General features: G+C 33.3%; 1 protein-coding gene, 1 long non-coding RNA gene and 2 pseudogenes across 3 annotated transcripts; all 4 read left to right on the plus strand.

Annotated features, from left to right (window-relative positions):
* Nucleotides 1-2,476: 2,476 nt before the first annotated feature.
* Nucleotides 2,477-3,039, plus strand: LOC147949034 (secreted RxLR effector protein 78-like). The gene is made up of 2 exons (XM_087469727.1): nt 2,477-2,955; nt 3,036-3,039. Exons 1-2 carry the CDS (start codon nt 2,477-2,479, stop codon nt 3,037-3,039), a joined length of 483 nt encoding a protein of 160 aa, XP_087325853.1.
* Nucleotides 3,040-9,166: 6,127 nt separating this feature from the next.
* LOC147949035 (uncharacterized) lies at nt 9,167-10,737 on the plus strand. The gene is made up of 3 exons (XR_015573960.1): nt 9,167-9,890; nt 10,005-10,145; nt 10,257-10,737. It is a non-coding gene; the product is annotated as an uncharacterized LOC147949035 (long non-coding RNA).
* A 594-nt stretch (nt 10,738-11,331) lies between these two features.
* Nucleotides 11,332-13,459, plus strand: LOC104773463 (putative F-box/FBD/LRR-repeat protein At2g05300; annotated as a pseudogene). Its single transcript, XR_015573962.1, has 4 exons — nt 11,332-12,281; nt 12,356-12,416; nt 12,821-12,930; nt 13,042-13,459. The product of XR_015573962.1 is annotated as a putative F-box/FBD/LRR-repeat protein At2g05300 (transcript).
* Nucleotides 13,460-15,132: 1,673 nt separating this feature from the next.
* LOC109131569 (F-box/FBD/LRR-repeat protein At1g51370 pseudogene) lies at nt 15,133-16,641 on the plus strand (annotated as a pseudogene).
* Nucleotides 16,642-16,958: the final 317 nt, after the last annotated feature.

Below are 16,958 nucleotides of genomic sequence, written 5' to 3' on the forward strand. Positions count from 1 at the left end.
AATGGACAAGTTCTACTTCCCGAAAAACTTTCCATTTTTAGAAACCATCTATTTATGGAAACTTTCCACTTATAGAAACTTCTATTTCAAGAAACTTCCCCCAACACCACCGCTTCACGGAAATTCCGTACTCCGAACACCACCTCATCTTGTTAAACAGTGGCACTTCAGCCACCCTGGACAAAGTTAGTGTCCAACTTAACTTCTCGGAAATCCTTTTCCAACACATCCACTTTCATAAATCACCGCCAACGATATTTCCCGATACCAGCATGATCCATCAATTTACAACAACTTGTCAATAGCCAACTGCACCTCCCGTACAGAAGTTAAAAACACTACACAACTAATAACTTACCGTGGAATCTCATTGAAGGCTCGAAGAGGATGATACTAGGACTCCATACCACATGCAAATTGACTAACTACTCATAATCAATTTCATCACACAACATCTGCATCCATCAATAGGAAAATAATTCAACCAATTAAATTTCCTTAAACCACTTTAAACCATAAGAGAACCGTAAAGGTTCTGATACCAAACTGAAACGACCCGATCCGTTTTTTATAAAATAATAATAGATATAATATATAATTAAGTATCCTATACTACTTAATTAAACCAACCCAAACCACAAATCATCATTGAGCCAATAACAACCATTAAGCACAGCGGAAAAACAACAATAATACAAAACTATCATATCATCAATACAATAACATTCCTATCCAATCTATCCAACAACCTAACATAACTCTAACCAAGGTTCCAACATAAATAATATAACCAACATCACACAAATGAGACCCTAGATCATCCTCCTCCTCATTGACATGATTCCGCGCTACACATTACCTGCACCACAAACACAATGAGATGCGTGAGTATTACCAGAAATACCCAGTGAGACGATCATCCCATCTACGAGCTATACACACAAGCAAATCAAGAGTACAACCACAAATAAACATAACAAACCAGCCATTGAACAGAACATCCAATAACACATTCATCACACCTACACAACTTAACACAAAACAAGTTATACAACCCAATCGCTTAGATAAGCTCATGGTCACGCACTCACCTTAACAAGTGATTCTAACAACAAATATAACCAGGAGAGACTTTCCATGCGCCTGAAACAGTCCAGAAACGTCCGTTAACTATTAAATCCCTCCGGTGAACAGCTAGCCCTAGACTTCACGAAGCTTCCCACAAAATATCGTGCCGATCAGGAACCAGCGAGACCACGATCTCAGTTACAATCTCTGATGGTTCCAACTCGCGTCTGAGAAAACGTGTCTCACGAAACTGCCAATAACTCATCGAGTTTAAATCCAAATCTACTTCTATAAAAAGTAGAATGACGATGAAAGACTTGGGAATAAACCTACCAAATTTCATTACCTTTGACAACGATTTGATATGTCAAAACTGTTTCCTCCCAAACCCTAACGATTCTGCCCCCTTTTGCTTTAAACACCAAAAATCAAGTTTACTCTCCCTTCTCCTCTTCTCACACGTGAATGAACACTTCTTCTCTTTGTTTTCTTTCATTCATTCACGACAATAACAGGAAGGAGGCGTCCTCTTATTAACAAAAAGGGTTTTTGGTTTAATTATAATAAACCATGATTTAATTAGATTAAACCAAGATTTATTTAAACTAGAATTAATTAAACCATCCTTTGATTTAATTAATAAATTGAATAGCTTAGTAAACCAACCGCAAATTAAACTGACTTCATTCCAATTCTCGATATAAACTTCCATATTTCATATTTTCTCGGGACACGGGCGTTACAAACATATATAGGTTAGCCCTCAAATTAATCCATCTTCTACATGCAGCTTTTCTGCTGATGATATTGTCATTGATGCTGCTTCTCTAAAATCAAGTTTGACTAACTAGATATTCATCTGCGGTACACCGGGGGATTATTTTTTCATAAAAAGATATAATTTGTTTTATTGATTAACTATATATAACTAATGTTTAATTGTATTTTTTAAGATGTACAACTTTACAAATATAGATATATTAGTTAGTATAGAAATTAAAAAGTGTTTTGTTTGAGATTTATTGTTTTATATTATTGTATAAGTGTATAACATACAATTAAATAAGTAGTGATTTATAGAAGGAATATATTGTGTGTTTTTTTTAATTTACAGATAGTAGTATTTTTATTATTTTAAATTGTTTAGATATATGTACAGGATAATTTTGTATTGTAGTTTTGTATGTTTTATATATATAAAGAATCAGTTAACTTTGTTGTCAAAAAAAAAAAAAAATCAGTTAACTTTAGTATATGTAGTTTTGTTGTGAAATACAAATAAAAGTTGTTAACAGTTATTTGTTGAGATTGACATGAATTCCACATTGTTTTTCTTTTAATAACCTTTGGTTATTAAAATGGACCCACTATTCTTGCCCTCATACCAAAGAAGAAAGAGGTTAAAGAAATGAAGGACTACAGGCCAATCTCCTGCTGTAATGTGATATATAAGGTGATATCTAAGATTCTTGCAAATCGGCTTAAACGGCTCCTCCCTGCTTTCATCTCCCCAAATCAGTCTGCTTTTGTTAAGGACCGTCTCCTCATGGAGAATGTCCTCTTGGCTTCAGAGATTGTAGCTGATTATCACAAAGATACTGTGTCTCCAAGAAGTGCGGTCAAAATTGATATTTCAAAGGCTTTTGATTCTGTACAATGGACGTTTCTACTTAGTATCCTTCGCACACTGAACTTTCCGTCACAGTTTGTTCAGTGGGTTGAGCTCTGTGTCACCACTGCCTCGTTCTCGGTTCAGGTCAATGGTGAGCTATCCAGACTCTTTCGTAGTGCGCGAGGACTACGACAGGGCTGTTCCTTGTCCCCATATCTCTTTGTCATATGTATGCAAGTGTTATCGGCAATGCTAGATAAGACAGCAATGGAGAGGCAAATTGGTTACCATCGGAGATGCAAGAACATTAGACTCACACATTTGTGTTTTGCTGATGATCTCTTGGTGTTTACAGATAGGACAAAAACGTCAATAGAGGGCAGTCTTCAGGTTTTCCATGATTCTGCGGGTTTCTCTGGACTAAATATTAGTCTCGAAAAATCTACACTCTATATGGCCGGTGTTGCAGTAAGTGATAGAGAGACGATCCTCAATTCTTTCCCTTTTGCATCAGGAACTCTCCCAGTCCGTTACCTAGGTTTACCTCTTCTCACAAAGAGAATGACCACATCGGACTATTCACCATTGCTCGAACGTATTCGAGAAAAATTTAGCAACTGGACAGGGAGATATTTATCGTTTGCAGGGCGTCTTCAACTCATAAACTTTGTCATTCACAGCCTGACAAACTTTTGGATGTCAGCGTTCATATTACCAGCGGCCTGTATCAAAGAGATAGACAGTCTGTGTGCTGCATTTTTGTGGTCTGGACCTTCACTCAGTACAAAAAAAGCAAAAGTTTCTTGGATTGATGTTTGTCTCCCGAAAGAAGAGGGTGGTTTGGGGTTGCGATCTCTGAAAGAAGCAAATCAAGTGAGTTGTTTGAAGCTTATATGGAGGATGTTGGCTATGAACTCATTATGGGTGAACTGGCTTCAGACTTATCTCCTCAAAAAGGGTTCTTTCTGGTCTATCAAGGAGAATTCTACGGCAGGCTCGTGGATGTGGAGAAAATTGCTTAAGTATCGTGCCTTGGCAACTGATTTTGTACGGTATGAGGTTAAGAATGGAGCTCACACCTTCTTCTGGCATGATAACTGGTCGCCACTGGGTTGTTTATTTAGCATCACCGGACCAAGAGGAACCATTGAGCTGGGAATTGGTCTCCACGCCACTGTTGCGGAGGCACTCACGCATCGCCAACGACACCATAGAGTGGAACACCTGAATCAGCTGGAGACAGCTCTTGCAACCATTCGTAACAGAGGACTACTGGAAACAGAGGATGTTGTTCTTTGGAAAGGTAAAGGAGATCAGTTCAAGGCAAAATTTTGTACAAAGGAAACTTGGGAGCATATCCGGATACCTCGTCAAAAGCAGCCATGGGCTGAGGGTATCTGGTTCTCACAAGCTACTCCCAAGTACTCATTTATAGCCTGGTTAGCCACACTAAACCGCCTGACAACTGGAGATCGTATGCGGCATTGGAATTCACGGGTCGATCACTCCTGCTCACTCTGTCTTTCACCGCTTGAAAACCGCAACCACCTATTCTTCACATGCTCTATCTCAGCAGAAGTTTGGACGGGGTTGATCTCTAAGTTACTTCCACAACAGTTTACCACCGACTGGGACAGAAACCTGGCTCTCTTAACGGACGCTTCCTTGGGACCTGCTACTCTGTTTCTACTACGCTATGCCTTCCAGGCAGCGATTTACACACTCTGGCACGAGCGCAACAGACGTCGTCATGGGGAACCACCACTGGTCCCTGCTCAGCTCATCAAACAACTTGACCAACAGATACGGAACAGGTTGCTCTCAGTCCCTGCAAATGGCAAACTAGCAAGATGTATGGAGAGGTGGTTGGATTCCCGCTAATCACCCAAAAATAAGTTCATTCTTTCTCAAGATGTAATCTAGATTTCTTTCGACAAAGACTTAAAACCAAGTTGCACTAGATGTAAACAATACTTTTTCGAATAAATTTTACATTTTATTCAAAAAAAAAAAAAAAAATGGACGCAAGATGTATGTATATAATTTGTTTAGAAAATGTTTCTATGGAGAAAATATTGTTTTGTAAAATTGAAAACTTAATATTAAATAAATTTATTATAAACTTAATATTTAATGTTAAAGGAAGTGGTTCCCATTGTTTTGGAAATTTTAAAGGATGAGAAATTTTGTTCCCAAAATTTGAAATTTAATATTAATAAATTAAATAAAAAATAAATTAATAATTAATGTTAATGGTATGCTTGTAAATAGGTTCCAACTCCAGGATTTATTTGCTAAATGTATCCAAAAATATATATATAGATATACTCATTTATTAATCAGTTTTTAGAATCTAAACAAAATACAGGATATTTGAAATGTTTTGGATTAAACCATTAATGGTCCGATCGGGTTAGAAGAAACCAAGGCTGCAAATGGATGCACAAAATTGAACAAAATTGAAAAAATAGATTGAACAAAATTGGGTTGAATAATATTCAATTCATTCATTTTCAAAATAGTGGTTGAACAAGTTGAAGATTTTTTGCTGTAGGATTAGTTTATTTTTTCAACTTTTTGGGTTGAACGGGCTGAATAGTTTTTTCCAACATCTTCAACCTTTACAATGCAAATGGTGAAAATTGGTTGAATAATTTTTTTCAACCTGTTCAATCTCTTCAACCGTGCAACCATTTGCAAGGCAAGTTGGTCTTTCTACTTTCATCTCACCCCCTATTAAAAACGTCTCAGTTCCAAATCTTATCAAAACCCTAATTAAGCATTTGATCCGTAATCCGTTTGATGTAAGCTTATTTGAGAATTCTCTGTACTTGATGGATAGTTTTGTTTAGGGTTAGGTTAGGTCAAGTCGAACTTCTATGAATTATAAATCCAAATTGTTATCTCTGAATCTTTCGTTTTTTCTTTTTTCTTTATGCAGATAGAATGAAAGGGTTGAGTGAGAAATTAGAGAAAGATAGGATAACCGAATTACCTGATCCTTTAATCTGTCACATACTTTCTCATCTTCCAACAAAAGAAGCTGTTTCGACAAGCGTCTTATCCACCAGATGGAAGACTCTCTAGCTTTGGGTTACTCGTTTCGAATTTGATTTCACAAAACGGATCCAAGATTTAAGATCATTTGCGAATTTTGTTGAGAGGTTTTTCGATCCCAGTAGGGTTTCTTTCATACACAAACTCAAGTTAACTATTGATGATCATGAGACCTCTTATCCCACCTCATTGATTGATGTTGCAGTAAAGCGTAAGATTCAACATCTAGATGTTCTGTATCGGAGATCTATGTATTTTTATATGATCCCCATAAGCCTTTATAGTTGTGACACACTGGTATCTTTGAAACTTAGCCAAGTGGAATGGTTTAGGGCCGAGTTTGTTTCCTTACCGTGTTTGAAGACTATGTATTTAGGCTGCAACATGTTTTCTAATGAAGCCACTTTCGAGAGACTTGTATCATGTTGTCCTGTCTTAGAGAAGTTAAAGATTAGGGTAACTCAGAATGATAGAAATGTCTATCGAGTGCACTCTTCGTCACTGAAGATGCTCACTTTTATGCGAGCTTCATGTTTTCAGGTTGATAATGCTTCTGAAGTTATCATTGATGCTCCTCTACTATGCAGTTTGAGAATCATTGATAGCGCATCAAATTTCAATATAGTAAACAGTTTGGAGTCCCTTGTCAAGTTAGATATTTCTTGGGGGAGAAGTCGCGTCAGCAGTTTACTGTCCAAGATCTCAAGGGTCAGGGATATGGCTATATCTTCTGCTACTATCAAGGTATATATATGTCATACTAGAAAGTAGGTTATGTATGCATTATTAATTTGAAATAAAAGATGAAGTTTCTATTCAATTCTATATGAAATGTACATGTAATTGTTACTATATATTGAAAATTAATTTTTATAATATTATGGTTTAACTACAATATTTTTATAGATATTTGTTATATAATGCTTCATAAAAGAATCATTTTGATAGAGAAAAAAAGTTAAAGTACACACAATATTGTTGAAAATATTTAAACAATTTGTTACTATAAGAATATGACCATTGTTTTAGTTACCGCAAAATCAATTTAATTTGGTATTTTCGTTAAGTAATTAAGATAAATTATATTTATTTACACTTTTTTTTTTGAAGAAACTGATAAGTAGTCTAAAAATAAAATTGTAAAACCTTACTATATAATTACTTTGATAGATAATCTAATGTTGTTCTATATATTAATTTTACTTTCATAATCTAAAAGTAATATTTAACAAAAAATTTTAAACCCTAAACTCCAAATACTAAACATACTAAACATTATCTCTCAATCATTCTTGAATTAATTTGTCTCAACTTTTTATGTTTTGTGAATGATTTCATAAATAAAACATTTAACTTTTGTAGATTTTATACTATGGAGTATTGATGTACCATTTTTTCCATTGCTTGCTTTTTTTACAATTCACTTTACCTCTGTATAATAAACTTTTATTTTGCTCGGTCCAAACGTTTGAAGTCCCTTTGATATGCCTCCATCTTCATGGATAGTGATTCTCCACAATCTGGCCAATATTGTAATATGAAACAAAATCCTTTTCATCCAACAAAATGAAAATGTTGCCACAAATCATATTCCAGCCTTCTTTCCATTGGACTTTATTTTGTCAATATATAATCGACAAGGCCTGATTCATACTCAGTCCCTACTAAGAGAGATAACACGACTTAGTGGAATCGAGCTCCTGTGGGATCGGTCGCAGAGGTGGTACTGTAAGCACTTGACTAAAAACACTTCCCATCATTTAAAATGTTTAAAAATATATGGGACTATATTAAATGGTTATATTAGACAATACTCCCTTTGTTCCAAGTTAATCCATATTTTAGGATTTTCAAACATATTAAAAAAAAAACATACTTACATTATTTTTTGTGATTAATGAATTTCAACCAATAACATTCAGTTCTTTTTTTTTGAAATTTACAATTTGTCATTAATTACTTATTAAAAATATCTAGAAAACCTAAAAATTGTTTTTTTGTGCAACATTTGTTTTTCTCTAGAAAATGGATTAATAAGAAATGGATGGAGTAGATTTTAGTGAGGAAAATATATTGTGACTATTATAATATACATATTATTTGATGGCTTTAAAACATAATATAAATTTGTGGTCTAAGGTTGTTTAGTCTGCTTGTCCTCCAGAACTGGTCTGGCTCCAATCTCGATAAGATGTTAAAACAAACACATAAACCTAAAATAAAGACGTTTAACTAATTCTCAGGAAAGTTAAAATAATGTCTACATATATAAAAACCAAGGGTAAATTTTTATTAAAAAGTAAATAAAGGAATTTAGATTAAAATTTAATTAATCATTTTTTTTAAGAATCTACTTTCTTGTATCTTGACAAGACTTTAGCTGAACCTTTAATATCCATTGATTCCATTCCATGGCTTCTATGTAATATAGTTTTAATATTTGAGAGTAAATTTGAGAGTAAATTTGAGTCTAAGTATTCAAGTAAATGTCTGATAGATGTTACTCTTAGGTTCAAAATATTTTATTAACAGTTACAAATTTGGAAATTAGGGTATTTGGTGTCATAACAGTTATATTTTCCTAACTTTACATAAGACAGCGACATTTGGCAGCGTATATTTTTGACACATGTCCTCACTTCTCAATTATTAATTTATTTTTCTCAAAACTATATACATTATTTTTCATATTCACTATATTTAAATGATATTTCTGTCCTAAAAATATATTGACATTTATATATGTATTATCCTTTTAGTCATTATATATAGATATCATTTATCAATATCTTATATAATTACCATAACATTAAAATTTTGCAAATAAAAAAGAATTATTAATATTATAATTTTGGACAAAATAAATTTCCAATTATTAATGATTTAATATTAGTATCATAATTTCAGAAAAATATAATGTGATGGTTATTAAACTCTTTACTAATTTCAAGCTATAATAATATTATAATATTATAATAATTATTTGTTGACAAAAAAATTAGAATATTTGCTTCACATTTTTGTGTCAAAAGATCAAATCAATTTATCCTAATATAATTTAAAGATATAAAACAACATGATATTTTATCTTTCTTTAATAGTAATCATTAATACAATTTATTGCATATTAATTCTTTAAAATGTAACTCCAATGATATTTGAAAATTTTTTAAAACAAATCTTTCATCATATGAATACACTTTAATGTATTAACTGTAATACAATTTGTGTTTTAATATTTGTAAATATTTTATTAACAGTTACTCTCTTTAATGCATGGTAAAAGCAATTTGTAACCCACTACATGATATTAAATATTAAATTTTAATATATTTTCCATATAAGGAATAATCAAACTTAATTATTTAATTAATACTATTTTAAATATGTCACTTACAGTTTTCTAATGAAATAAATAGATAGAAAATCAAGAAAGTCAACATATATGAAAATCTTCTTATATATATGATTTGAACATGAGAACAATTCTGAAATGCTCTTGACAAGATTGATTTTTTTTTTGTCAACATGAGAACAAATCTTTTTTTTTTTAAAGTTGATATGTGTATTGATATAAAAGAAGAAGCTATTGTTGTGTAATTTATCATAATTTAATAGGATTTGAGAGGAAGTATGGAACTGACTAACTTTATTGTCTACTCAATGAAAGAAAATATTATATGATTTTAAAACGTGTGAAAATTAAGGTTTATAAAATTACATTAAGGCTTAATCATAATCATGTATTTAAACTATTTCATTTCTCATCCAAGATATGATTTTTATTATGATATTTTCTTTTATTATAAAATAGTGTATTTTTTTACTTTAAGGATGAAGGACAAATTAAATAAAATGTAAGAAAAATGTTTAAAATAGATGTATCAAATATCAGTTATTTATTAGTAAATGTTATAGAATATTACATTTCTTATCATATACATAATATGAGATTTTATTATAAAATAATTTGATTTTGTTTGACAATAAAATTTAAGATATAAAAGTGGATTTAAAAATATATGTCAATTGTACTAACATTAGGAAGAGAACTATGACTATTTGGAATTGAAAATGATATAAATTTGTTAAATAATAAAATAGAAATAAAGGATGACAGATGTCGGTAAAAGAGAATGCCAAATGTTGCAGTGTGAGTAAAAGTTAGAAAAAACCTTCTCTTATTATATAAGATATGTATGTATGGGACTTGCACATCTAGTGAAAAGTTATACTAACCCACAATACTTTATGTCTGTTATATCAGGATATTCATCAATATTCCAAATTAGAACCGCTTCCTCAATTTGGTTACTTGTCCCGCCTTAGTGTTACTTTCTTCACACCCAATTTGACTTTGTTGCCAACATTTCTTGAGAGCTGCCCGAATCTGAAATCCCTAGTCTTGGTGAGTAATCTGCTAACTAAACCCTATGATATTTTTCTTAAGTCTATGAAGTTTTTTTTTCCCAATATCATTTCATTGTGTTTCCCTCCTCTCCGTTTTCCTCAATATCAGATTGGTCGGAACCAGGAGCTAAGCGCCGAGGAGATGAAGCAAATTTGTTCTTCATTTGTCCCCAAGTGTTTGCTATCAAGCCTATCATCACTCGAGTATGTTGATATCAAAACTTAATTAGCGGACAAACAGTATATATGTTTTCTCTGATTATTTTGTGTGGATGGGCAAAGTTTAATATTTGTAGTAGTTTACCATTGGTTTAGCGTTGTTATTTTTTTTTTCCTTGCTTTCTGATTATCTTTTTTTTTCTTTGTCTTGAATTGACATAGCAGCAGTAACACTAGGCTCATTCTTCTAAGAGAACCAATATTCTCATTTTTTTTACACTAAATAAAAAAAACAAAAAACGAAAATTGAGTTTGGTTTTGTTTGTTATGGGTATAAGAAGAAACATAAAGTACCCAAAATCCGAGATTTATCGAACCGACGGATCCTATATTTTAGTGACATGTCCAATGGAATGTTATTGTTTTGAGATTCTTATAATTTTTTTTAAGATTAAAAGTGTGTACTTTTCAAAAATAAGAATTAAAATTAATCCTCTCCAATGGTAAAACTCTTATTGGAGTTTTTATTTTTGAAAAAAAAATATTATTTTTAAAATAAAATTTAATGAAACCATTGGTAAAATTGTTCCTATACCTTGTCGTATACCATTGTTGTACAAGTCCCTAATCTCTCGAACAACATCATTGTTCATCACCGCCTCCCAGTAGCAGTAGGCCCAAATTAACGGGGAAGCACCATCTTCAGTTCTTCACACTCCACCATCCCTCGTCGCAAGTGCAAACAGAGGTGACCCTGTAATTTCAAACCGTACGGATTCGCCTCTCTCACTCGCGTTTAGGTTCGTCTCTCTTGTTAATCGAATTTTGTTTCTTCATTTGTCTTTCTGATTTCGTGAGTAGAGCTAGAATGAGACTACTATTTTGGTCTCTGTGTTTGATGCAATTACTTAGGTTTTTTTTTTGGTTTTAGTAATTACTTAGGTTGATTAGGAAAGAAGCTATCTATGTGTTCTCAATACTTACGCCGTCATATCTTGTTTTTTGTTTTTTTTTTTTCGGATTTGGAAGCTACTGAAGTATTCATACAAATGTTTGGAAGAGGGGAAACGGAACAAGCTCGTTCCAAAGGGTTGAGTGAGATATTGAAGGAAGATAGGATAAGCCAATTACCCGATCCGTTGATATGTCAGATTCTTTCTTATCTTCCTCCAAAAGACAGTGTTAAGACAAGCGTTTTGTCAACCACATGGACAAGTCTCTGGCTTTTTGTTCCTAGTTTGGAATTGGCATGTTGGCACCTCCCAAATTCCAATGCCTTTAAGAGTTTTGGTGATAGGTTTTTCGATTCGGACAGGGCTTCATGCATAAACAAGCTAAAGTTAACTATTGATGAAAACGATGCATCTTATCTCACATCATGGATAGAGGCCTTGGTTAAGCGTAAGATACAATGTCTCTATGTTCGCCGTAGTCGAGGCAATTGTTTTCATGAGATGCCCTCAAGCATTTATGTTAGTGAGACACTTGTATCTCTAAAACTCTATGAGCTGACCTTGGTTAATGCCGAGTTTGTTTCCTTGCCATGTCTAAAGATCCTGCGTTTAAAAGATATTGTGTATCCCAATGAGGCTACTTTTGAGAGACTTGTCTCATCCTCCCCTGTCCTTGAAGATTTAAAGATTAACGTAGTATGGACTGATGGAAAAGTCTATCGGGTGCACTCCCGCTCACTGAAGAGGCTCCGTTTACAACGGAGTTCTTCTTTCCAGTTTGATTCTGCTCCTGGAGTTGTAGTTGATGCTCCTCTACTATCTGTTTGAGAATCGATGATCTCGATTCAGAAAGCGTTATAGTAAACAATGTGCAGTCCAATGCCAAGTTAGATATATCTCTCCACTTTGGGTTGGGGGATCTTGACGAAGCAAGCGTCTCATCAAGGATCAGTAGCATCCGGAAGTTTATGTCCGGGATCTTGACGGTCATGGATATGACGATATGTATATACACTTTCAAGGTATAAATATTTTGTATTGGACACTCCCATTAATTTTTCTATAATGAAAAGTAACTAACCTTGTCTGGTTTCAGATCATTCATCAGTATTCCAAAGTAGAACCGCTGCCTCAGTTTGATTATCTGTCCCACCTGCATGTTAAACTCGATATATCCGATTTGAAAGGGTTGCAAACTTTTATTGAGAGATGCCCGAATCTAAAATCCCTCATCCTGGTAATGATCAATGAGTTTTTTTTTTTTTTTCAGCTTTATAAAGACTTCAGGTATTTTTTCATCATGTTTAATCCTCTCCCTCTCTTTTTTCCTCAGGACTTAGATAATATACTTGCATATCTGCATTATGAGGAGATCAAATAAGTTTTCCGGCTGGGATCTCAAGGGTCATGGTGGATATGACGATATCTGCGGAAGCTTTCAAGGTACATATGTGTTGGAGATGCGCTAATATTATATTTTTCTACAGTGGAAATTTCTAACCCACAATATTTTCTGTTTGGTTACAGCTCATCTACCATTCCTCGAAATTAGAACCTCTACCTCAATTTGGTTACATGTCCCGTCTGTACGTTGTTAGTCTATGTGTATCCATTGTGAAATGGTTACCAACCTTTCTTGAGAGCTGCCCAAACTTGAAATCCCTTATTTTGGTAATGATCTGCTCAACCCAATGAGTTTTTTTTTTTTTTCTTTTTCTTGAATCTTTATGAAGCTTATCTGTATCTTCTCACTGTGATTAAATCCTCTCTCTTTTTACTCAGTCATTGGATGACTTTGACCAGATGCATTCTGAGGAGAGAAATCAAATAAGTTTTCCATCTGTTCCCGGGTGTTTGCTATCGTCGCTCGAGTTTGTTGAATTCAGTTGCACATTCTCAGCAGAAATGAAGCTGGTAAAGTACTTCCTAGAGAATTCAGCAATTCTCAAGAAACTCACTCTGCGTTTATATTATTGTCGAAGAAAGGATGACGTATTGAAGGAACTCCTCAAAATCCCAAGACGCTCTAGCACTTGTCAAGTCATCATACTGTGACTGGTGGAGAGTAGTGAAGATTTTCTTTGGAGTAAGATATGGATGAAATTGTTTGAAGCTACTTCTGCAAGAAATTGTGTTATTGTTGTTGTCGCATTGAAGTTTATTACTTTCTTGCTTTCTGTTTCTAATTTATTTGATGAGGTTTTTAGTCATTCTATTTCATTCCTTATGTTACTTTGCACTTTGTGATGTTGATTGGTAAGAAAAGGATACGATCATGCAGGAATTTGGTCGGACCTGCGCATCCCCGACATGTTGGTTTGTCACTGGTTCTGTTTGATGCCTTTCTGCATTTTGGTGACACAGGTTTTTCGATTCCAGTGTGGTTCCATACATACACAAACTCACGTTAACTCTTGGTAACAAACTAACAACGCAAGTAATGCAGCATTACGTGATGAGATGATTAAAAACTAATAGAACATATCAAAATTTTAAAATATAAAAAATTATTCAAATCTTATTTATATAAAATATGGTTTCAAAAGTTATTAAACTCAACTAGATTAGGACCCGCGGTACACCGCGGGGCAAAATTATTTATAATTAAAATATTAAAATTATAAATTGTATTTGTTGGTTAAATATGTTATAATTATATAATAATTGTTAAATAAACTAATACCACAATATAATTTATTTTTTATATAATATTTATTTAAATTTAATTAGATATGTCTATTCTCTGATACTGACAGTGTTAACAAAATAATGAAATGATTTTTTACCCGTGTAACACCGAATTACTGATATTTTTTAATTTATATAAATATCAATAAAACCCGTCCTGCTATACAACCCCGTCCCGAGATATTTTAACTCACACTATATCATCTTAACTTTTAATATTTATTGTGTATCTACGGTATAATATTTATCATATTTAACTTTTTAAAAGTTTTAAATATTTTTTATATTTAACCTTTTAAAAATCTTTAAAATAAAGAATAAAAGTTTTAAAATCTTTAATGTTTTAAATAAACCAAATAAAAGTTTGAATGTCTGATAAATCACGAGTTTATTCATTTGTATTCAGAATCATTTAGTTAATTGAGAATATCATTAATGTCGTAGTTATTGCAATGTAATTTTCCAGAATTTTACAAATTCATTTTCCGGAAATTTTGTCTAGATTATTAGCAAAAGATTATATTTTCGCGGGTCCTATGAAATTTTAGACATCATTTTGTCTACAACCTAAATAAATGGAGACCTTTAAATTATGAATTATCAAGAGGCCCATAAAATACTAAGAGGTCTATATAAAATTGCTAGAGGTCGACAGAATTAATTGCATTAGTAGCATTAATTGCTAAAACTTTCCTTATTAGTATTTTTGAGCAAAAACTGCTGCAAAAATACTAGTATAGATGGAGAGATAAAAACAGCAAGACGTTTATACGGGAGAGATAAAACGGTAAGGCGTTTATAAGGAAGAGATAAAACGGTAAGGCCATTATTAATTCACATGAGTGGTCTAGGGCAAATTCACAACAGTGGTCTAGGGCAAGAAATCATTCTCGACATGAGACCGTCAACGTCAAGGAGGGCGAATAGTTTGATCTGCCGTGGTAATTAAACTCCATTCCGGTGTGTTCTTCTTCTTCTTCTTCTTCTTATACTTATTTTCCTTGATTTCTAGTTCATTTGAGAAATTTTGACTAGGGTTTGTGTCGCCATTCATCTTTCTCCGAGCTTTGTACGCATCTAGATTAGTATGATACAAGCTACGCATTATATTCAAAATTAGTTGGCTGTTTATGTAACTTTCAGTTTTTTTTTTCTTCTTTTGTTAAATTTGATGATGCAGATTATAGGTGTGTGCTGAGAAACAAAAATAATGGGTCGAAAGAAGAAAACCAAAATATGTGACAAAGTGTCACATAGGGAAGCAGATAGGATAAGCCAATTACCGGAACATTTGATATGTGAAATACTTTATCATCTTTCTACCAAGGATGCTGTAAGAACCAGTGTTTTGTCTACCCAATGGAGATATCTTTGGCTGTTGGTTCCTGGATTGGACTTAGAGCCATTCTCAAATTACAATACCCTTTATAATCCTGGTCTTGTATACGCAAATTCCGGGTCAATTTCTGTCGTAATGACATGTTTTTTCCCACCCAATGGATTGATGTTGTGATTACGAGTAAGATTCAGCATCTTGATGTTTGTTGTTTTCAGACTCTTCAGATACCCCCGAGCATATATACTTGTGAGACACTAGTACACTTACGACTCTGTTGGGCTTTCTTTCCAAATGCCGAGTTTGTTTCCTTACCTTGTCTGAAGATCATGCATTTAGAACGATTTTACTATCCCAATGAGGCCACGTTGGAGAAACTTATCTCAGGCTCTCCAGTTCTCGAAGATTTAAAACTCTTCCGAAGTTCGAATCATAATGCAATACAAGTTCGCTCTCATACACTGAAGAGAATCCATATCGATGAGTACACACAAGTTGTGATTGATGCACCTCTTACTCCAGTGTCTGAGGACTAAGGTTTACTTGACAAAGAACTTTGAGATCATCAATTCTGGTTTCTCTGGTAAACTAGATATTGATTCCGTAAAGGTATATAGTGAAAGCATGATTTGCGATATCCTCGCCGATACCACCGATACTTGGAGGGTCAGGGATCTAGTTATAAGTAATGTTATTTGGAAGGTATACTTCTCAACTTTTGAGCATTATTGTTTAAAAACCTTCCTCCACAAGACTTTCTCACCATAACATTTGTTTTTACCTGTTTATTTCTGCTACCAGGGAATAATTCAATACTTTAAATCAGGACCAGTGCTTCAGTTTCGTAACCTATCCCGCTTGAATGTTAAATTTTCTAAATCTGATCTTGAAATGTTGCCAATCCTTCTTGAGAGCTGCCCAAAATTAGAATCTTTCGTATTGGTAATGAATAACTTTAACCCTCTGATTTATGCATATCTATTGCGTTTATTTCTCTACTCCAATTTATTTTCTTCTATATTTGTTTCAAGTACAAATACATGTTTCATGAGAGATCGAAAGATCCAAAGGTGATGTTATCAACAGTGCCTCAGTGTTTGGTATCATCGCTAAAGTTTGTGGAATGGAAACGTGCGATCTCATTGTATGAAGGAGAAATGGAGCTAATAAGATACTTCCTGAAGAATTCAACAATTCTGGAGAAATTTAGGCTGGATGCTTATTATACCGAAAAAGCTAAGTGTGCCTTCCTTCAAGAACTCCTTGCAATGCCAAGATGCTCTAGCATTTGTGAAATCCATTATTCTTTCATTCCTAAAAAAAAAAGTATTGAATATTTCGTTGGGTCGTTAGATTAGTTGATGTTAGGAAGGATATATTTTAGGCCTTGAGCCAAAAGCAACTTTTCCTGTTTAAGTCATTCTTATGTTACTTGGTGGTTGCTGCACATGTAATAATCACCAGTGACCAACTTTATTTCGAATTTGATGGATACTTCCACAACTTACTCGATCAAGCATTAATTATATACATATGTCCTGCTACTCAAGCACTAATTATATACATGTTCTTCTACTCAAGTACTTATTAGTCATACTAGATATACAGAGAAGCAATGCCAGAATGCGTATTCTAATGCCAAAGTTAGATTATTAAATATCAAAGGTCAGGGAAA

This window comes from Camelina sativa, chromosome 2 (genome assembly GCF_030686135.1).
Source record: "Camelina sativa cultivar CO46 ecotype springtype chromosome 2, ASM3068613v1".
Lineage (NCBI taxonomy): Eukaryota > Viridiplantae > Streptophyta > Magnoliopsida > Brassicales > Brassicaceae > Camelina > Camelina sativa.